This window comes from Ctenopharyngodon idella, chromosome 7, assembly GCF_019924925.1.
Source record: "Ctenopharyngodon idella isolate HZGC_01 chromosome 7, HZGC01, whole genome shotgun sequence".
Lineage (NCBI taxonomy): Eukaryota > Metazoa > Chordata > Actinopteri > Cypriniformes > Xenocyprididae > Ctenopharyngodon > Ctenopharyngodon idella.
The window spans coordinates 40437041-40461566 of record NC_067226.1 but is presented as its reverse complement, the minus strand read 5'-3'; the positions used below and the strand labels follow the sequence as shown (position 1 = coordinate 40461566).

Here is a 24526-nt window from a genome sequence, read left to right as displayed (position 1 = left end):
GTAATAGATCTGCCACTGTTGCTGTTGGTTCTGCGGCTGCGTGTGCTAATTTTCATATTCTTCTTTAGTTACAGATGTTACCTTTCTTAATACCCTAGCCGTTCTGAACCAGGAAAGATGAATAAAGTTGGTAACTGTGTAAATGTAAGAGATTTTCAGATTCAAATAACAGAAAGAAGGATAGATTTCTTGAAATCACAGTTCTAACCTACCCGAGCAGAGAGATGAGCTGTAGTTCAAATGGAACAAAAGTGTCTTTGTGAGATGAGGCATGTCCACAGGGAAACAAGTGACCCTTGAAGAAAATGGTGCTTCTTCTTCCTTAAGGACAGGATGTTAGTGAGTGCTGTCAGATGAGGGATTAGAAACAGGCATGCTAGATGTCTGTTTGAGCCCATCTGTGATTTTTCTGAGAAGTGTATGCATAGCATCTTTATGTGTGGAAGACATTGTGTGTAGTAGATGAAGAAAAGCAACTGCTAAATCCTTTTTTCCTTTCATCTGACATAACATCACGACTCAAACTGAATCTCATTAATCTCCACTAACTTTCATATGTGTGTGCCTATGTAACTCTGTGACCTTCTTTGTGAGTTTAGCTATCATCTTACACTTCTCAAGGTGAATTCCTCCCTGCTGATGGATGAAGACAAACGAAACATCTGGCACTGTATGCAAGTGATCAGCTGAGAAGCCATGACTTTATGCACAATGACATTTATAGTCCTTAGCAGCGGGCTTTAAAGTGATGCAGGATTTTAAACCAAAAGTTGTGGCAATGCAAAGTAATGCACACAGTAAATGCACAAAATAAATGTGAGTAAATGAGAAGAAACTATAAGCTACATACACAAACTCATAAATATGTGCAAAGTGTTGGCAACCAAAAATGATTTCAGATTTGCCAAACTTTGCAAGGTTAGTGACATCAAAATTTTAAAAAGATATTTAGATATTTAGACACTTGGTTTCCACGAGCAGAATAATGTAATTTGCTTTGTTTTTGAGTAATGTCTGTAATCTCAGCTCATTTCGGCTTTTGATTTGTTTTATTCAGTGTATTGATTTATTTATTAAAGGTACACTGTGTAACTTTTGGCCCTTTGGTAACTTTCTGCTCACAAATCATTCACTACTAGGCTTAAAGTTAGGGGAGGCAATTTGTTTTATTAACACTTTTTGTTATACTGTTTGAAACTCTCTTTACATCCTGATAGCAATCAATAATAGAAGTGGTCTAAATAGTAAAGGATTAGTTCACTTTCAAATGAAAATTAGCCCAAGCTTTACTCACCCTCAAGCCATCCTAGGTGGATATGACTTTCTTCTTTCTGATGAACACAATCGGAGAAATATTAATAAATATCATGATGCATCCGAGCTTTATAATGGCAGTGAACAGGACCAACGAGTATGAGCTGAAGACAGTGCTTCCATTTACATCCATCCATCATAAACATGTACTCCACACGGCTTCGGGGGGTTAATAAAGGCCTTCTGAAGCGAAGCGATGCATTTGTGTAAAAAAAAAAAAAAAAAATCCATATTTAACAAGTTATGAAGTAAAATATCTAGCTTCTGACAGATCGCCTTCCGTATTCAACATACGAAGAAAGTGTAAAACTCTTGCAGTTCAAAAAGCTTACGCTACGTCCTTACGGACAAAGTGTAACTGATGCGACGCCAGTTTACACTTTCTTCGTAACTTGAATACTACCTGTTCTATCCTGTTCACGTCCTCACTCTTATTTATGTGTTCCTATGTCAACACCATCAACGCTGAAATGAATCTGCAGCAGTCAGGTGGTACAAGTAAGAGCTCTGTAAGTTGTTTACATTCATTATTAATTAGTAATGTTATGTGCTTTTAGATATAAAGTAATTTAACGCTGTCTCTCATGACATTTTGCAGACTCTGCTCTGGCTGTGTGTGTACATGTGTTTTGAAGGAGGCATGGCTTTGGAGAGTGCTCTGAAGGGAGGGTGGGATCTCATGCTTTCAAAGCTAACTTGCTATTACTAGCCTCTCCGCAATTGCCTACCCTAAACCTTTAAGAGATATAACCAGTTTAGATGGAAAGGATCTCAAACTGACTAGCTGGAGATGTTACTGAATCTATACCTATTAATAGGAACGGCACTTCCTTGAAAATAAATTCCAACACAGTGCTACCAAAGCCACTGGAAGGCAAGCCTGCAACCTTTAGCCAAAAAATAGTAACGGCTAATGCTAATGCTCCTGCTCTGACGGTATGGGCGGTACGCAGGGAAGGAGTTTTGAACGGCGGGCACTGATGTCACTGCCATTACACGATAGGCTGAGAGGTACCGCACGTTATTAAAGGGTTAGTTCACCCAAAAATGAAAATTCTGTCATTAATTACTCACCCTCGTGCCGTTTTACACCTGTAAGACCTTCGATGATCTTCGGAACACAAATTAAGATATTTTTGTTTAAATCCGATGGCTCCATGAGGCCTGCATAGGGAGCAATGACATTTCCTCTCTCAAGATCCATAAAGGTACTAAAAACATATTTAAATCAGTTCATGTGAGTACAGTGGTTCAGTATTAATATTATAAAGTGACGAAAATATATTTGGTGCGCCAAAAAAAACAAAATAACGACTTATTTAGCGATGGCCGATTTCAAAACACTGCTTCAGGAAGATTTGGAGCATTATGAATCAGCGTGTCGAATCATGATTCGGATCGCGTGTCAAACCGCCAAACTGCTGAAATCACGTGACTTTGGCACTCCGAACTCTGGAACGGCACGAGGGTGAGTAATTAATGACAGAATTTTCAGTTTTGGGTGAACTAACCCTTTAAGTTAGCCGTTACGCTTTCTCCAATGGTAAGAGATACAGACCCTCTAATATCCCTTTAATATACAATCTCTGGCGCTACAACGACACTAATGAAATGGCCCTTCACAATAGATAATGCTTTACAATAAACTGCTAAACGCCATCTCCGCCTCGCTTTTATAACATTGTAACATTTTATAACAATGTTGATTCTCATTTTATTATGAGCTCTGTCACATTCTCTTTTTCTCACTTTTTGAAAGAGTACCTTTAAATGTTTCTTAAAATGAGAAAGGTGGCAGTGTTTACAGTACATTGGTATTTTATTGGGACTATTTCAGACAAACACACCCCTAAACTGCTTGTTCAAATCAAAACTAACTCTCTTTGAATCAGTCAGATGGTCTAATTGGGCTGGTCTTGGCCAGAATAAGCTGCAAAGTAGACTAGACTTCATGCTGGTAGTCAAGTTTGGCTATAGAAGATTGTAGGTTATCCAGACAAGCTACTTAAGCCTCAAGACAAATCATTTCAGTGCTGGAATTGTTTAGTCATTACATCTGCTTAGATCAGCTTGATCCAGAGATGTTTTTGTCTGTGTGTGTAGGGAGAGTTTGCTGATGCATGCGTCCTGTGAAAGGCTCTCTGGGTGGGCTTATTTTTACACTGGTGTATTTCTGAGCTGGTAGCTCAGACAATATAGAGCATATAGCAGTGTCTGGGTAACTGGAATGGAGTCAAACAAGTATTTTGTAGTAAGAACATCAGAGGAATGTGGCAAACATTCATAAAAGTCAGGTGAGGAGACAAAAGAGGAAGAGATAGGGAACATAAATGCAAGGTAGTTAAAATGGTGAGTAGTAGTAGTAGTTTAGATGTCGTAATATAGTGATTGTCTACTCAAAACATACACAAACGGCAAAATGAAAAGCATTTGACTAAGATAAATTAGTTAAACATAACTATTGTAAAATCTATTGTAATGTTAACCATAGTAATTTGTAGTGCTACTATGGGAGATTAATAGATACTTTGAAATATAATTAGTTGAATTAGTCTCCTTTAATCTCCTGTCTTCTTTGTCCTTCCCTACAGGACAACATAAGTGTGGCCCAGCTTACCCTACTCTCCCTTAATAATGACACTACTGATTATGCATGACAAATGAACTCAAAGGTTTACAAATCTTACCCTTGCTCATAGTGGTTGCATATCACCTCCGCTGACTGTAAAATGATCCAAGATATTACTGATTCCTCTTCCAAATTGAGACTGAATAACTATTAACTGCTGTGAATTTTAGTCTAATTATTTTTGTATTGCCCTTTTTCACAGTACATATTGTTGCAAAGCAGCCAAAACAGACAAATATTCTGCTTTGCAAAAGGGACAAGTCCTAAGATGGGTTAGGTATTACATTTGAAGAAATCTTGGGAAGAACAATGACAGTTTGTCTCCCCTCCAACTGCCAGCAATTCTGTGGTTCTTTGTGAACAGATACGACTTCACAGTACGACAGTCTGTTTGTAAGCGAATTCCTGTTGTGTCTGAACACAACAGCGGATTCCTTGTTCTGCACTAATACATTTGGAATTAGGGTGAGAGAAACAAATGAAAAACACAAGAAATCAGTTTTGAACATATGCAAACATTTTTACAAAACCATGTAAAATGGCATGCAAAACCTTTTAAAGGCACAATATGTAATATTTCACTGCTAGAGGTCGCCTATTCAAAATAAAGGCATATCTTGATGATGCCGAGATTGAGCGGTGGAAAAGAATCAGGATGGGACTCGGGCAGAAATCATGTTCATGGTTGAGATTATTAACGTTACTGGAGTATGAAGCAGAGCAGGGCCGAGTGCTGTGGGAGAGGAACGAGGCCGCTGGAGCGATTGCTAATGAGAGACGAGCGCGACAAACGGCTCAAGAGCAGCAGAACTTTTATGCCACAGTCGCCACTTCCGCTTCTTCCAGTCAAGCGCATGTGGGGTAACACAGTGCTGTTTTATCATATTTGATACATTTGAGTGTGTTGAAAATGATGTTATAGCGTTACTCTGTGCGTTCGCTCGGCAGCTGCTATGACACTTGTTGCACACTGTAGTAAGCTTGATCAAGAAAATCAAGAAAACGAGATTCAAACAATAAGGCTAACATTGTTGAGCTATAAAACAATGATTAGTTTTCTGCCTATAAATGTATCCAAACAGTTGTTCTCTTGTCTGATGACACATAATATATTAAAGTGTTTTTGGTATTTCCATGGTTTCTACAAAATAAAACCAGAAATCGAGGGAAACGCAGGTATGACGTCACTGATAGGCGACGCAGTGAGGGTCGGGACACTGGTTAAAATTGCTTATTTCTCTGGATTTAAATATTCTTGGAAACATCTGGGATAATGTAAGTACACAAGTCAACAAAATATATAACATTGTTCTAATGGTTTTTGGATATTTTAATTCCAAAATCTTACATATTGTGCCATTTAAGTAAACTGATTCATTTCATTTCATTCATTCAATTTCATTCATTCTGCATTCCCAGTGTTAAAGTTGGAATGAAATAAAAATATGCCCTATGTATTTTCTAAATGCAAGTTATTGATCTTATTGTGAACGATTCAGCGACGCATATGTTTCAATTATTATTGTTATTATTTTTTTTTTTTTTTTTTTTTTACCTCAACCTATGGGTAGAACCACCCTATTTTTTAACTGCTTTAATGTTTAAATTCATTCTCCAAATAATTCATATACACTGTTTTATTTACAGCTTTTGTTTTAGTTTTACAATACTATAATAATTTAATGTTTGTTTCAATGTGTTATTTGCTTTTGAATTTCTTTGTAACATTCTTTGTAATTAATTGCGTTAAATGAGTGAAAATGATTTCAAAGGAAATCCTGCACCAGTTGTTTTCAGTGTTCACAGTTTCATAATGTCAGATTTTATTTGGTTCACGCTGGCTGTCGTATTGTAAGTAAAGCTCAAAAATTCAGAGTGGCATCATTATGTCATTCTTCATAAAGCATTTGAGGTGTTTTCAGTACATTTCGTACTATGACAAATAATTTAGCAAATGTTTCCATTTATTTCCTTAAACACATTAGCTGATTGCATAATAATCCTGCAAATGCTAAACTTGTGTCTAAATGTGTTACAATTTAAAAATAAATGCCCATTGTTCTTGAGGAGGGCATCTTTCCTTCTTACCCTACTCTGTTTGCATGTTTCGGAGTCGAGGCTGCTAATGCTGCATTTTGAACTTCTTTTCTCTCCTTTCACGTTCATGCCACCGTTACACTTCCCCTTTCCCATTCCTTCAGCCCACTGACTCTCAGCTCTGCCTCAAATGCAGGCTAGAACAGCCAAGTTCATTAAAAATGGCTGACTGATGGAAAAGAACCGGCACTCAACGACCAGCCCTATTTTTTCTTTTCCAGTCCTTTTCCCTTTTCTTTTTTTTTTTTAACCCTCTAAATACATCATACTGTATCTTTCCCCTTTACTGTACCTCTTCATTCAAAACTAAAACTCTGCACTTGGCATCTGCAATAGGATACCCTCGTTTTAAATCTGTCAAATGTCTCTCTCCATTTTCTCTATGGGGCTTGTAAATGTTACGGTTGTGTTGCAGATATTTTAAACTTTAAAACCAAAAACCAGTTCAGGTTTCCCCCAACCTTATAAGAAACATTGTGAACATCCTCCTCAGTTCAGTGAAAAGGGGACGGAAGTAAATAAATACATTTTCACTTACAGGTGGACATTTTTCAGTTCATGTTTCAGACATCTGTTCAGTTGAGTGGCAAACGTCAGGTCTGTCCAGCAATGCTAGCTTATTTTGTGCTTTTGTTTTTATTTATCATTGTGACTGATGTATATATATATTTTTTTCTTATATTCTTCAATTTTCATATTTGTCGGTAGGAAAACATTTAGCTTTTTGCATCCATTCTCCAAAATGCAGATGCTGGAGCCTCTCCAAGAAATAATCAACCTAATTATTTAATTGATTATCAAATACCATTTTTTAGTTGTAATCCTATTTGACTACTTTCCATATTTGATTTCACATTTAAACTTGAAACCTCAAGACATTTCATGATATGTTTAAGGCCAATCTTAATTCACAATGTTTGAATGTGTAGATGATCACATTTTCTTGTTTGGTGAACTATTTTTATCAATAACTTTTTATTATTATTATTATTATTATTATTATTATTATTATTATTATTGCCAAATATCTCACAATAGCATACTCATCATGCCTAATCATATCAACTTTATCACATTGATGTTGACATTTTATGTAAAACACAGAACAATTGTAGACTACAAGTTTCAACCAATGTTATTTTATTGATGTTTAATTATAGTTTTTATTATTGATTTGATTTAACTTTATATTAGATTTTATATTAGAATATATTCAATATTTATTTTTTACATTTTCTGTTTTCATCTTGATTTTAAAGAATGAATTTAGTAATTATTGTTTTTGTCATTTCTATTAGTTTTGTCTATATAAGTTTTAGTTTATTTTACTTCAACTTAAACTAACTGAAAAATGAGATGTTGGCAACTAGCTTTCAAGTAATGAAAATGTTTTTATTTTTAAATTTTACAGATTTTGTTTTTAGTTATAGTTAAACATTTTCACTCCACATTTTTCACTCTTTCAGCTCCTTTTTGATTTTTTTTTTACTCTATTAAAACGAGCAAAATATATATATATATATATATATATAAAAATTCCATTTATAACACAATGAATAGATTAACCAACTTGTAGTACTGCTGAGCTGTTGTAAGCAAATCTTTCATCAATGTTGAATAACTTTTTAAATGTAGATTCTTTCTTTTCTTGCTGAAAGGGTGGCTCCCGTTCATACATCCACAGCTGTGTCTTCATTTCGCATTTGAGGGGTTAAGCTTAGAAGTCTGACAGCTTTCTGGAAAGACATGTTGATATATCTTTGTGGTTGAGGGGTAATTTCACGGTATAGAAATTAGAGAGAACGGCAGTTACACATGCACACACAGTGAGGTATTGCCATTTTTTTGTTGCCAGTGTCTGTAACAGAGAGCAACCAATGCCACAGGGGGGGGAGAGAAGAGATTCCAGATGTGAGGGGTTTTCAGCAAATGGAAGGGTGGAATTGAGATGGAAAGCTGGAAAATGAAAAGATGATGTTTTGGATAATTTGAGTACAGACTAATCTGCTGCTCTTTTATTGTACAAGTGATCTCACTTAATTGGTCTCCTCAGATTTGCTATATTTATCTGCTTTGAGCAAAAATAAGGAAATTAATAAATTACTTTTTTTTAGGAAATGCATATGTGTGGGTGCACAGCTTCAATGCTTTTTATTTCCACCCTAATATCCACATTTGCATGCCAATTTTACCAGTCCTGGTTCTATGATGGTGCTACTGGATGCTAAACATAACATAACATAATGTAGAGCAATCCAAAATCTCCATCAATACTAGTTATGTCTTGCCAGTCAGTGTCCTAATCTGCAGTTCAACATTCTGCTTTCATGCATACTCGAGCATTTAATCGGTATGATCTTAGATCGCACAAAGAATTTGGTGAATCCTCTCACTCAACCAGTTGCTTCTGGTTTCTGCTTTGGCACACAGATACCCATAACCACATGCCTTGGTCAAGTCTAAACCATAATTACTACTGAAATGCGATAAGACGACTCTAGATCAGTGGATGTGGCCAACTGCTGCCAATTGTTGGCTGCTGGCATTTAAGCACAGAGAAAATGTATTTATGGAAAAAAAAAACTTTTTGAAATAAAGGCAGTGTAATTAATAGATTAAAAAGCATTTATTATATTTGTTAATTATTCAAAATGAATTACAATGGATCTGAAAAACAGTATCCCCAAAATATTTTTGGACAGTTAAGGCACACTTCAAGTATGAATTTCATTGCATTAAATTTGATTTGTTTTAGAATTGTATGTTTTCTCTCAATTTTGAACGGTAATTGTTGTCAGACTGATAAATGTATACCTTGAATGCATTGTAAAAGATAAAAGCATCTGCTAAATACATTTGTGGTTTATAATTTAAAACCTAATAAATTAATTTTTGTGAAAATGTAAAGTCTACTTTAGCCATCTTTAAAATATGACAAAAAAATGTCATTTATAAAACAGATAGTTCTGGCCCTTGATTCTGATTGGTTGAGCCGCGTTGAAAGCCATTGTAAAATTCCCGAAAACACACAGCTGACCGCGTTACATAAGTATCGCTACGCCACTGAGTGTTGCTGTGTCTGTCTTAGCAACATAAACATATGTTTGTTCTCAATTGATTTTGTTTATTGAAGCTTACTGCATTATGTTGGATAGTATTGTGAGAGAGATATCGAGTGACCGAGTGTATTACCTGCATTCAGATTTAGCATTTTCCTTCAGGTCAGTCCTATGTTCATAATAAAAAAATCAGTTTGAATGTCTGCGATCTTGTCCTTTTAACATGTAATGGCTTTTCCCATGCCCTGCTGACACTGACAGCGCTAGTCAAAGCATTTGTCATTTGCGTCTTGTTCTGTGTTCACAACAAGTTTCAATAAAAAAGTCTCTGCGACTGAGCGACTCGCTCATAAAGACAATCTTTGCCGCCATCTAATGGCGTAATATATGTAACTTCTGTTGCTGTTCACTGTCAGGGACTATTTTTTCCAGCGGAAGGAATGCTTTTAATGATTTTACTTCATGAAATTTGCATTGATACGTATTTTTTGGCTTTAATATTTGTATTGTGTGGTAACCGTTTTATAAAAGGAATAAGCCCCAAGAAGCCGTGGTTTACAGTGAATTTTTAACAGCTTCTTGGGGCTTACTGCTTTATTCCAAGTGCCCAAATATGTTTGGGACTGTATGTATGGTATGTATCACTTACAGAAAGACATTTTTACCTGTTTAGCTGATTGTCAAATATCAGGTCTATCAGCAATATCAATAAGCATAAAAGGTGCAGTAAGTGATTTCTGAGAACTACTGTTAAAAATGTTTGAACTGAGCACCACAAACACACTTGTAGTCAATCAGCAGTAGGGGGCGTGTCCACTCATGATAGGGGAGGAGAGAGAGTGAGCAAGAGGGACATTTGAAGAAAATACTGTAGAAAGAGAGATGGCTGAGAGACATTATAAAAGAGAAAAGGTCAGTGGAATATCACTGGAAAAAGAAGGGTTAAAATCAGGCAAGCGCTTTAGGACCCACGTTAATATTAGAAAAGCTTTCCAGCGCTGAAGAGACTGAAGTGGGAAGGTCTGAAAATGGATGCAGAGGTTGCTTTTTGTTTCATACGTGAGAAACATTTTGCTGTGTTTCACAGAACCAAGATATGCTGTTGTAATTAGGCATGTGACGGTATTCAAATTTTCATTTGCGATAATTGCTGAAGCTTTTATCACGGTATACGGTATTATCACGATATTGAAATAAGTTGCAAAAAAAAGTGTTGTCATAGTATAACAGGTTTAAGAACTCTTTTTGTAATAACAAAAATAACTCTGAATGTTTAAATACAATAATACAATACACAAAAAATATATAAAGTAAAAATTTCAAACAGATTAAAATGCAAAAGAATTAGGCTATGAAGAACAACAGGTAACACCTTACAACAATGCTCAATAAGATTGAGAAATAGCTACATTTGTTACAGAAAGTATTATTTTTTGTTAATGTTAGTTAAGAAATACAACTGATCATTGTAAGCTTTATCTCAGGTCCATTAAATAAGTTCTTTTAATTTTAGTAATGTTATTAAACAGTAACTAAGAAATTAACATTAACTAAGAATAATTAATGCTTTATAAGTATTTTTCATTGTCAGTTTGGTAATAATGAATTAACATGTTAACTAATGAAGCAGTATGTCTCAAAGTTTTACTGAACAATAACAAATAATCAGAACATTTCTAATCATTAGGGCATGTTGTAGTCCAGATTAAAATATAAAAATGTTTAAGTTTGAAAATAAATAGCCTATTAAGTCTTTAAGTATTAAGTATTTGGTGCTGTGATGAACAACATTGAGATTACAAAAAAATGAATTGGCGTTTTGAAGCATTTTAAAAACTTCACTAGCGCAGTTGCTTTGTTTTCGGGGTTTCCGGGGTAACCGCTGCATTCTGCTGTTCCATCAGCGCCCTCTGCTGTCAGAGAGTGAACGTGCACTTTCATTCAGTGCGTCTCCTTCACTCATTCCGCGTGTGCTTCTCATGGGCTTGTTTACATCTGAGCGCGTGTCCCTTTGACGCAGAATACAGCGGTGTTGTGCATTTTATACGGTTGCTGAGGAAAGTATTCTTAAATGCATTATAAAAATTGTAATAATTGGTAATAAATTATTATTATATTTTGAAATGCCCACGATAACAATATCGTGCATATTCATTATCGCGATATATCGCATTACCGAATATCGGCACAAGTCTAGTTGTAATGTTAGCTATAGTAACGACAGTTTTGAGAGCCATTGTTTGTCCTGAGCTGACGTGCTTCTTGTGACTAAGAATAAACTCTTCCTGTGTACTTAATGTTCATTTTTTTGGTACATTCTTGTCATCATCTTCATCTATGACAAAGAGACATCCACTCTTGCATTGTGTGTTTTGTGCATTTTGGGGCGGAGCAATGAAGGGAGGGGTGTGTTTGTTTGGGTTGATTTCAAATGTCAGCAGTTTTTTCTCAGAAATTGCTTACTGCACCTTTTTAATAATAAATGCTTTTGTAAAAATATTATAAGCATGCAAATTTGCTTTAGGACTATGTATATAAAATATATTACTTTTATCAGTGATGTTGTTTACTTTATTTCAAAGATATTAAGGAGTTTTTGACTTTGAAATAGAAATGGCAAGTCTTTAAAGCATACATGATGAATGTCTTGCTCCATTTAGTGACTAAACATGGCATATATAACTTGATCTCCCACAAGAGAAGGGCTGTAATTATTCAAGCTTGCCAAAAAAGAACACAGAACCATGTGCTTCTACATGCCAAGTTCACTCTGCTTGATTCCCTACACTTTTTTTATTCGGTTACTTTCTTATAATCCTGTCCAAAGCAAGCAGATTCTAATACAGTGGGATGAAGCAGAGAGGAATAAATAGATGCAAATGATCTGAAAATAAACCAAGTAAATAGTCATTCTCATGAAATATACATATTTAACCACATACTTGAAAGAAGGGAGGTGGGCTGGAATAGTTAAGACACATCCTTGAATTATTGTGTTTAGAAGAAATTACAAGCATTGCAACATATTGTTGAGAGTAGTAGTGTAATAGTCATTTTAGTTGGAACAAGTTGAATGAAATTCTATTCATCGTATTGGATTTAAAGTGTTTATCATGTCTGTGACATTACAAGGTTCACCTTTATTTTGTTTAATAATTTGCCTCATGTGATTTTGGGAATGTAAGCCAATGGTGATTCTCATAAACATTCTTTGCATTTCTCTAGATAGAAAGATGCAATCAGTGATTAAGACAGGATAATGACCTGCTGTTTGTGTCTGGTGAGGCCTCTGTATTTTCTTGGACTTCAAATGCCAGACTGACAACTAGGAAGTGAGACCCCAAAGAGCTACATGTTATCCATCACATCTTAGGTTTAACAATATGAACTAACATAAAACAACGGTTTTAAGAAATGCCGTAATATAATCCCGCCTCCTTCTCTTATCATTGAACTTTAGTAGCTGACTTCATTTGTTTGTGTATTTTGTAGGTGTTTTAAGTGCTGCTGAATGCTCCTGTGGAAGAAATCACTTCACATGTGCGGTCAGTGCATTTGGCGAGTGCACATGCATCCCGGCACAGTGGCAGTGTGACGGGGACAATGACTGCGGGGATCACAGTGATGAAGACGGCTGCAGTGAGTCTTTTACCACACACACGTTCATGAGAATGCAATAACATAATATAATTACATAAAACAAATACACACGCACAAACACATGTATTTATTTATTTAAAGACAGGTAAAATTAGTTATTCAGTCCTCTGCTTTGACTACAAAAGTTGTTTTGAAAGGTAGTGTACATGTATATATTTGCTGGAATATCTCTTTTTCAAATGTTGCAGTATTGAGCGCACTTCAAATGAATTTTCCATTAATTGGTCAAACGGGTTAGCAAAATGTTCTGAATTGGTTTGCGATTCAGTCTAAAACATTTGGAAATCTCACTCATGCATTGTAGAGCTTGTAGTGGTTTCTCGGTCTTTAAAACAGTGACGTGATTCTTTTGAACAGAGAACAAAAGGAGCACTAGGATGAAGTGAGAATTTATCTACAATCAATTAAAATTGATTGTACAATTGAATTGTACAAATTGATTGTACAAATGGAATACAATTGAAATTGATTGTACATCACAAAGTGCATTTACATGCACTTTAAAAGTCAATTTCAGTCAGACTAAAACCATCATTTGTCTTTATGAAATGTCATGTAAATACTTTAGCATGTCTGAAACTGAAGTCCATTTTTTGTGAAATATGACAAACAGATCTACATAACGCAGTTGTTGAGCAGCTTTGTCTAGCATGTATATACAACCCTTGTGAAAAAGAAGTAGTTTACTTTTTATAAAGAGTACTTAATGGAATAATATACTTCATAAGAACATACTTGGTGTGAACTGAATGTGAGGTTTTCGGACACTTGACATGAAAGTCATACATACGTTTATTTTAATTTAAATTTTATATTAAAAGCAATTGGCTGAACATTAGAGTGCTGACAAGAGACAACTAAACTAACTAGAGTAAAATAACTGAGGTATACTTCAGTGTCATTTATATTTAAAACATATGTCATGTAATGATGAAATTGCATTTTAGTATATTTAAAATATATTAAATTTAAAGCTGCTGTCCGTAACTCTTTTTTTTTTTTTGGTTAAAAATGATCCAAAATCAATTTTGGAGCAAGTACATAACCAGCCAGTGTTCAAAACTATCTCCTTACCTTAGCCTGATTCACAATGGTAAGTTTGTATTAATGTTTTATAATTCGGGTGGTACTGGTGGGTTTTCGCTGGAAATTCAAGCATGTCGCAGTTCGTCTTTGTGTCATTACGTCACGTCTGTTTACATGAAGAACGAGTCCCAGCTAGTAGGCTATAACGCATGTGAGGCAGATCATTTATAGCCTTTTCTCACAGCAGCTGCAATAATTAAACATATCATTTGGATGGCGGATTGTATGGTATGACAAATTAACGTTAGAGATTAGACTGTACAGAAATTGAAATCTACAGGTAACGCTAATACACACTAAATACACATAGTCATGCAATGTTGATGTTGTTAACATTAACAATTTGAGAACTAAGTATAACAATAATAATAATTTGCATGGTTTGACATGATCCGAGCTAAACGATTGTAAGATTTAATCACCATTGGCAGCGCGGTTTATTGTAATGCTTTTTTTCCCTCAGTTGGTCAGAACAATAGTGGCAGATTTGTTACTTGTTCAGATGACATTTTCTGGTGAAAATTCTTACTTTGGTCATACTTCAAGACTACAATCTGTGATTCAGAAGTACAGTATCCACACCGATGTGGACACTGACAGCAAACATTAGATTGATCCGCGCTGAGGAGCCGTGCCGAGGCACAATCCACGTAAAGATAATTCTGCAAATAGCTGCAATTGCAGGTTTCAAACAGAGATGGCGACAGAGTCAAAACTTATGAAGTTAAATTATAATCAAATGTGTTTTAGTATGTTAGTCAACACATCAAAATAAGTGTACTTTAAAGCACAACAAAATATTATTAAAACATTATGACCCAAAATGTACTTTAAAACTTTTAATTGAACATATTACAAAGTGCACTTTTTAAAAGTGTGCTTAAGTGACAGTAATGAAAGTGTGCGTTCTTTAACACTCAGAGGTCGGTGGTCACGCCGGTGATACCGCCTCGGTTTTTTTCTTACCAGTGCGAAAGAGACTAAAAATACTTCGGCGATTTTGGACGTGCAAATGAGAGTTATATATTATTAAAAGAAGATATTCCACAGTTTATATTTGTATACACTCACAGAAAAACAAAACAAAATGTTGTGCTTTTTGCAAAATAAAGAAAACTAACATGCAACTTAGTGAATACTTATCACACAAACATGAGACGTGTCTAAAGAAATGTTGAAATGTCAGGTTTTAAATCATGTAAAATGAATATTCTCTGTTTATGTAATCTGTTTGAAAAGAGAGAGATGTCAGTCGTTCGCGAGTCAGCTCATTATCCACTAATGCGGCCACATCGGACCGCGTGCACGCTATTCAGATGCAAATTCTGAGGCGATACATGCAACAGAGAGCGAACGTCTGCATCAGCTCGGAAAAATGCATCAAGCTTAGTCAGATTCATGTACATCGTTTTGAGATGCGGTGAGGAATAATTCTGGAAGAATTTACTTCAGAGGAAGACTCTGCACTTAAGTGGCCTTTTATTTCTTTGTACTTGCAAATAACATAATATTAGTTTATTAAAAATTACATATTTTAAGTATACTTCAAGTGCACGTTCAATACAATTAAGGAACTCTTCTTTTTCACAAGGAATGGTTCACATTCACAGTGTGGTACAGAAAGCAAAATTCAGAATGGCTCTGACATCATTTTACAACAGCACAATAGAAAGCATCTTTTTGGGCAGCACCAATGCCTGGCTCACAAACTGCACCTGACAGGGCTGAATGACCCTGCAGAGGGTTATGTGCTCAGCTGAGCGTGTCGCTCTTTACAGGGCCATAGAAGCCCTCTACCCTCGCATCAGGATACTTACTCAAGGAGGTTCAGAACAAGCACCAGGAAAATCATTAAGGACCCTCACTATCCTAACAATGGCCTCTTGTCAATGCTGCCTTCAGGCAAAGTCTAACGTAGCCTGAGAACACAGAAAGGCTCAGGAGTCTCTTCCTCCATGTAGATTCCTAATGAGGAACAAGACTGAAGTGCTCACTACACAAAAGACATGCACAACATTACCATGCACACACATTTCTATGGACATATACGCATGTAGATATATGGTTTCTGTACAGGTTTTTACTGTATACACACACTCCTCGGCAAAAAAAGGGCCAACGTGGCTAAGCTTTTAATTGTCTTAACCACAAATAATTGGTCAGGAAATTAGCAAAATTCAAGCAAATGCACTACTTAAAAAGCCATTGTTGTCTCAGAAAAACATCAAAGGCAGAATGAAGTTTTTGGCAGAATATGGGAAGTTGTCTGTGAAGTGATAAATCCCAGTGAAACACGAGTTGTATGGTGAGGCTCCAGAGTGGTGTCTTTAAAAATCTGGTGGGAAATCTAATAATAAATGCATCTCTACCACAGTGAAGCATGGAGGAATAGCTGTCTTTGTGTGGGGAGCCTTTTTAGCTGCTGGTATTGGTGAGCTACTTCACTGTGAAAAGCCATTTAATGCTTTGGAGTACAGGAGAATATTGCAGAATGGCTTGTTTTCCTGCAATTGAAAAGTTGGTATCTAAAGAGGAATGATAAGATGTTATTTTTCAACAAGACAATGCTCCTGCCCAAATTGCAAAGACAACCAAGAAGTGGTTTCAGAAGTCTATCAGGCTCATGTTTTGGCCTGGTCAGAGTCCAGATTTGAACCCTATAGTGAATATTTGGTCTCACATTAAACTCAAATGAACTGTTTGAGCCATTAACATCACACACACATAAACAAACATACACACATGTTGGGTTTCCATGCTTTATTGGGACTTTCCATAGACAATGATTTTGTACAAACTGCATATTCTATCCCCTACCCCTAAACCTACCCATCACAGAAAACTTTCTGCATTTTTACCAGTGGTGGATGAAGTACACAAATCAAGTTCTTGAGTAAAAGTACAGATACTCTATTAAAATAGTACTCCAGGAAAAGTATCAAGTCAGACTTGTGAATTCAGTGAAATGTTAACTGGAGACTCGCTCTGACCGAATCATTTGAATCCGTGAGTTGTTGAGAACAGATGTAGTCGAAACGGTCCAATTCATGAATAAATGTATGTACACTCATCAAAAACAGCTATTATTGTTATTTATATTAATATTATAATAATTCTGATTTATTTATCATTCAAAATGTCAGAAGTTGAAATTAGATGTTTAATTGTTTTTAATTTAATCTCATTCCTTCAGTATTGCCCACATGCTCACCACTAGACTTTCACTGCGATAATGGAAAATGCATCCGACGCTCATGGTTATGTGATGGAGACAATGACTGTGAGGATGACTCCGATGAACAAGACTGTCGTGAGTACATTTTATCTTTTTTGTTTTTGTCATATTTTTAAAAAAAATTTAGTTTGTTTGGTTTTGTTGTTCTTTTAAGACTGCGTTGATGGTGTGCTGAAATGCAATTCTATGTTTTACATTTTAAACAGTTCAAGTATATTTAATTTCTTTAAAACAGCATGTTTAACCCTCATGTTTAAGTTTTGACCAAAAAATTTTTACGTTTAGATTTTGTTTTAACGTTTTATTTCATTGGAATGATATGGTGAGCTTGTGACACTTGCTATGTGAACACACACACACACACACACACACACACACACACACACACACACACACACACACACACACACATTGTGGACATAATTCAAAAAGGTTAAATGGTCCTAAAAAAAAGACTTGTACTCCTTGTTATGACTGCTAAAAATGACTGCTACAGAAATTTATAGGAAAAAAAAAAAATAAATACAATCTTTAAACCAAATAGCACTCAGCATTGAAGGGGTTAATTGAAAAATAATAATACTAAAAAAAATAGAAAAAAATGTATGGGTGTTGTTTTGTAAAAAGTGTGGAAACAAATGGATCATAATTATTGCATTAATATTACTTAGTACCATTAACTTCCCTCAAAATACAAAATATTAAAAAATATTATTGAAAAAAAATTACATTTTTACAAATATTACTTTTGAGGTGTTCATCCACTATTAACCAGGAGTATAAGTGTAACCGCTAAATGAGGAGCACCAGAGGGTTAAGAATAGTGTTTGTCACAAAGCTTCTCCTAGCCCTGTATACTTCCAATGAACGAGAACGAGAAAATGTTAAAAGGAATATTTTACTGGGTATTTAATTAAGTCATTTAATCATAGACACGTTTGACCTTCTTAATTCTGTGGGGCACAAAAGGAGAACGCTTGAAAAATAAAAGGATTTAGACTCATTCTGTGTATTCTAGTGTTCTGAAAGCATAGGGTTTTGGTGAGAAACAAACTGAAATTTCATTTATTATTTAGTGATCTTGACCTCAGCATGTACTCTCCTGCGTTCATTCATGAGTGCATGAGGGCAGCAGTTCTATCATAAAATAATAATATTTTATGATACTGTTTGTGTCCTTTTGAAGTTCTAAGATCGTCACTATTGTGCTTCCATTCAAAGTTGCGAATAACAAATCATTCTGATGGCAGACTTTGGCTCAGACATTTAAGAATGATCAAATCTACGTTTGAGATGCTGTGCAATGAATATGGCCCGCAGGTTAGTCCAGTTATCCGATCCCATCCACTGTTGAGGCAAAGTGAATGAAAATCTACACACTCCATCAGATTAGAAGATCATGCTAGAAACATAATAAGCACTGCAATAATGATCCAATCATGTTCTCTTAAGCATTTTCCTATTTAAATCCAAACAGCAAGGGTTTTTTTTTTTTTTTTTTTTGGCCGGGCAGTGTATATGTATGTACATTACACCCATATACATATATAACACATTTTAATGTTGTAAAGGAACAGTATGTCTGTCTGTGAGGCAGTGAGAGAAAAACAGAAGCATCTTTGCATCTGACCCATATTTCTCCGCGCTGTACTCTTGAGGCTCTTCTCATGATGGGGGGGTCTGTCTGCCATAAGCTTTCCATGAATTTTTCATTGACATGCTTTTGTACAGTAAGTGTCTTTTCCACCACATTTCTCTATGTCTGCCTCATCTCTTACATTCAGTATCTCTTTTTGCTTTTCTCTCTCCTTTTGTTTTATATTATTATATAATAGCATGATGTGATAGTTCATGCTTCCTCTGTGAATTAGTGACATTTAATAAAAATGGAAGAAAGACTGCTTTAAGACTGCATGTCCTGTGTATTTTGATTCATTTAGAAGAAAAGCGCTTTTGTGCAAGTAAGACCTTTCTACCCCATGTTTTTGTGTTTTGCTACAAACTGTCAGGGCAATATAACAAAAGGTACAGTAATAAACATGAAACAATTAATACATAATGATAAAACACCATGTAAAATATTGTAATAAGAAACATGTTTTAAACAGGGAGTGGGGGGAAATGTATTTCATTCAGTTTTTTTGCTTTTCCAGTGTGGTTTGTTGCAGTTTGATATTATGTTTTGTGAGTATGGCGAGTAAAAGTGCAGTGGTGCAGAAATACACTGGTGTCGGTCTGTCTGGCGCGGTGGGTGGTGTAAATACAAGCAGCATCACATTGAATGCTGCTGTTCTGGAGTCTCTTACTGGTGTCAATAAAATGCTTTGAGCGCCACCAGTGCACTGGATCGTGTAGCTGCAGAGTGTTGCTAGCGTTTTCTGGAGCACCGAGGTGCACAAATTTAGTTAATCAAGGGCCCTATGAAATAATTTTTCTTAAATTCCATTTTATTTTATACATACAAATTTCCATTTTTCTAAAAATTAGTTTGTCCATATGAAATGTTTTATTTATTTTCCAAGTCTCCCCCCCCCAAAAAAAAGTGATTACATTAGTTTATAAAAAAAAAAAAGAAAAGAAAAAACATGTTTTTAAAAAAACATTTTAAATTGAGTTCATAAGGTAAATTAATAATGTATTACACATTTTAAATAATACGGACCTATGAAGTATTTTAAAAATAATTTATTATTATTTTGAGAAGTGCATTCTACTGTAGAATAGTAATATATTTTGAATTTCGAATGAATTTCTTCAAGTTAACCCACACTATTATTATGACTGGTTTCCGCAATTCAGTCTGCGTTTTCCGCCTTGTGGAAATCATAGGGCCCTACTTAAACAGAAGAAAGTGACTTTGTTTTGCGGAAACAGTTCATATGTTTGATCTATGTAAACCCATTGCTGACATTTATTTTATATCTATAATTATATTGTATGGTTTTTGTTTTTGAGCAGCACCACGAGAATGTGAGGAAGATGAGTTCCATTGTCAGAATGGATACTGTATCCGCAGCCTGTGGTACTGTGATGGAGACAATGACTGTGGAGATAACAGTGATGAGCAGTGTGGTGAGTTCCTTTATACTACTTTCAGGATGATTTGTAAAACTTTTGCTGTGTCTGAAGTTGAATACTTCCCTGTATAGTATTCGAAAAACAGTAGGTGAAAAGTATGCGGATGACCTACTACTTCCGGCAAGATTCTGAAGTGCGCATTCGATGGACACTTTACTATCCCATGAGGCCACGGGAGAGGATTTATGAATGGCAGTGAAGTGACATAACTGATGCTGATAGGTTACGTGACAATAACAACATGGATGTAGAGCGTCCGAATTTCATTCATACTACCCATATACATACTATATCATTCGCGAAGTAAGTTCAAATTCAAATGTAGAACCTACTCAGACATTATGCGATTTTGGATGCACCGTTGATCTCAGCATGTCTTGAATGATGGAGGTGTTATGCCCTCCCCTGTCCAACATCAAATACAAAAACAGTTGTAGAATTTAAACACCAGCAGCATTAAGTTTAGCAACAAGTTGGTAGTTAACAAATGGTGCAGGAAAAAGGCATCCTCATGAGAGTAGTGTGGTGTCTGTCAGGCGTTTATGCTTTCTCTCTTCCTCTCATTAACCTATCTCAACAGGCAGGTCATCCTTGATTGTAATTGGGGCCATCTGGTCTGAATCACGTACCTGCCAAGGGACAGTGGAAAGAGCAATATATAGCAAAAGAGAAAGATGACAACAGAACAGACTAGGGGTATAATGGTACACAAACATGACCGTTTGGTACATACCTCGGTATTGAAGTCAGGGCGGGGGGGACAAAACTAAACATAAAATTGGTTAGCAAATAGCGTTGCATTACCACGCGCGCCCCCTTCTGGAATAGAGTGTGGATCGCCTGTGACTGACTGTATTTGTTGTCTGACTGTATGCACCAAACCGTTACACCCTTAGAACAGAACGGATCATTGGAAAAGGTTTAGCAGATACATTTCATTGTAAATCAACAAAAAACTGGTGGTGGTTAGTTCACAGCAGTGACAGAAATTCCATTTTCCAATAAGTTTAAATTGATTTTGACCTTTTACCTGCATTTTACCTTTTATAGGGGACAATTTTTTCTTACCTAATTAAATGTAGCCTATGCATAATTTACTGTGTCAAATTATTACATTTAATCAATAAATTCAATGAGAATAATAAGACACTATAGGACTGTTACCAATCAAATGAAATCAATTTCAACAAAATCCGTCTTTGCAATGTGAAGGAAACAGAAGCTGCATCTGAAGTGGTTTAGATTTAGATGTATTTACATTTTGATGTATTTACACAGACTGTTTAATGCAGCTCAGAGGTAACATAAATGCATTTAAGCTGCAGATAAATGCATAAATAATGTTTGTAGAGCAAAACAGGCAATATTGTGTCCAAAATGTAAGTCTCTTAATTGTCTATTGTGTAAAATCAATATCGCTTTTGCAGTTGTGCTGATATTTGGGGGGAAAAAACAGCACTCTTTGTGTGATTGATTAACTAGATCATATGATATGAAAATAGCCTACAAGACAAATACTCATACAGGGGCATTTTAACTGCATTTTAAGAATAAATCAAGCAGTAAGAGCATGCACTTTAGAATTTTTTTGAGTAAAATATCTCTGAAGTATATTCCCATTCATATTTACATTTTTTTTTTTTTTTTTTTTTTTTTTTTTTTTTTAAAAAGCATACCAGGATGATCATGAACATGAAATTGTCCAACCATGTTCCACAGGAGTATAAACATGAGTAAACACAAAAGCCAAATTCCCTTAATCATTCATCACAATGACAAAAAACAAAGAATGTAGTTCTGATGTGCAGCAAAAGATTGTTGAGCTTCACAAAATAGAAAGTGGCTGTAAGAAAATAGCTAAAGCATTGAAAATCCCCATTTCCACCATCAGGGCAATAATTAAGAAGTTCCAATCATCTAAAGATGTTACAAATCTGCGTGGAAGAGGATGTGTCTAAATCGTCCTAATGCGCTGTGAGGAGGAGAGTTTGAGTGGCCAAAGACTCTCCAAGGATCACAGCTGGAGAATTGCAGAGATTAGTTAAGTCTTGAGTCTCAGAAAGTCTAAAAAAATTATCAAACAGCACCTACATCACCACAAGTTGTTCGGGAGGGTTTCAAGAAAAATCCTCTGCTCTCATTCAGAAACAATCTCCAGCATATTCAGTTGTCAGACAAGACTGGAACTTCAAACGGGACCGGCTTCTATGGTCAGATGAAACTAAAAAAAAAGAGCTTTTTGGCAGCAAACCCACCAGATGGGTTTGGTGCACACATGGATAAAAAGTACCCCATGCCCACGGTTAAATATACTGCTGGATTTTTAATGTTGTGGGCCCATTTTCTGCTGGAGGTCCTGGACATCTTGTTCAGATACATGGTATCATGGATTCTATCAAATACCAACAGATAAAAAATCAAAACCTGACTGCTTCTGCTAGAAATTTAATAATGGGCCGTGGTTAGGTCTTCCATCAAACAAACAAACATCAAAATCAACACAAAAATGTGTCACTGAGCACAAAATGAAGCTTCTGCCATGGCCGTCCCAGTCCCCTGACCTGAACCCTAAAGAAAATGAGTGGAGTGAACTGAATAGAAGAAGCACCAACATGAGGCTGGGAATCAGAAGGATCTGTAGAGATTCTGTATGAAGGAATGGTCTCTGATCTCTTGTCAGGTGTTCTCCAAACTCATCAGGCATTATAGGTGAAGACTCAGAGCTGTTATCTTGGCAAAAGGAGGTTGCAAAAAGTATTGAATAAAAGAGTGCCAGTAATTGTGGTCAACGTGTTTTGGAGAAAAACATTTATTTCATAATGTGATTATTATTATTTTGTTTTTTTTTTCTCCACACTTTCAATTTTTTTCCTTCAATGAAAGGTTAGAATTTTGTTAATTTTATGAATTAAAGATCAAAAGGATAAACAATGCAGATTTATTTTTACAGTCATCTTTGACTATATTTACCAAGGGTGGCAATAATTCTGACCACCACTGTATGTACGCAGTAGTCTAACCTAAGGCTACATGACACAGTGTATGCACTCTCTAGGTGTGTTTTTGTTTGGTTTTTGCAAAATGAGGGACATATTTGATAATGTCAGATTGCACATCGTTAAAACAACAATTAGGTTATAATAGTAGACAATATATATCTCACATCCCTGATGTGCATTGTAGTGTACTTCAAATGTTTAAAGTATATTTTAAAAAGACCTGCTTGCTGATAATATATTCTGAAACAAAAGACCACCTAAATTTACTTGAAGTGATAACACTTTCATGACTAGGTTTCTTAACACACTTAAGTACATGTTTTAAAAGTGCACTTTGTAATAATGTCAAATTTAAAAAGTGCATTTTAAATCATTTTAATAATTTTTTTGTTGTGTACTACTTTAAAGACGTACACTTATTTTGATGTGTTGACTAACATACTAAACCACATGTGAAGTACTTTACAACTGTAATGTTATTTGATATTACATTTAAGGTTAAAAATGTATTTTAAATGTACTAAACTGCAACTTCGTTACAAATGTGTAATACAAGTATATTTGAATACAAAACATACAGGTTTCATATATAAATGACTTTTCCATTTTTATTTAAATGCAGAATTTTTCAAACTCGCTGTTCATTAAAGATTCCTCCCCTTGCAGCAATAACAGCTGTTCAGACCTTGTGCATCCTTGTCGTCAGTTTATTAAAATATTCAGATGAAGTTTACAACATTAATCAGTTCTTCAAGGTCTGCAACATGACTTTTTACCATTTACATTTTTCTTTTTAAATAGTGTTGAATTTGGATTTATTTTTTCTTCCACCTTTGTCCAAAATTTTGGCCAAAATATTCAACCCAACATCAGTAAATAGCATGAATAGATTTTTCACACTTCATGAGTGGGGCGTGAGCAAACATGGTCACGTTGTGGTATCATGCTGGCCATGTGTCCTCTGTATGTCAGAGCTGCAGCTCTGCTCAAAAAAATAAATTATTTATGGGGGACTGCACTAATTATCTTTTAATAACCGGCACAAATTATAAAAATATATAGTATGTAGTTTATATGGATGGCAAACAAACACAAAATCAGTGGCATGCAGTGGTGTTCTGAAATGAGGAGGCAAGGTCCTTTTATTTCTATTTTTTTTTTTTTTTTTTTTATATTACACTTTGTTGTCACATTTTCCTGGTTAAATAAACATTACATAAAAAAGAGAAACCAAATACAATTTTTTTTTTTTTTTTTTTTTTTTTTTTTTTCATCAGTCATCATGCTCTGTAAACACTGGTCAAAGACACAAAGATGTACCTTTGATTTATTTGTCTTATTTGTCAAAAACTATGAATAATGGTCCATT

The 24526-nt window shown here is 35.3% G+C and overlaps 1 protein-coding gene across 4 annotated transcripts in view; it reads left to right on the top strand.

Moving 5' to 3' along the window:
* The window catches only part of lrp4 (low density lipoprotein receptor-related protein 4), a 115474-nt gene that overhangs the window by 40859 nt on the left and 50089 nt on the right, over nt 1-24526 (top strand). For all 4 annotated transcript variants that reach the window (XR_007930922.1, XM_051900355.1, XM_051900356.1 and 1 more), the window contains exons 2-4: nt 12592-12738; nt 17039-17155; nt 20039-20152. Coding sequence is in view for 3 of the 4 variants with exons in the window: in XM_051900355.1 (XP_051756315.1) it covers nt 12592-12738; nt 17039-17155; nt 20039-20152 (378 nt within the window). In the remaining variant the exon portion in view is untranslated. The remainder of the gene's footprint in view (nt 1-12591; nt 12739-17038; nt 17156-20038; nt 20153-24526) is intronic.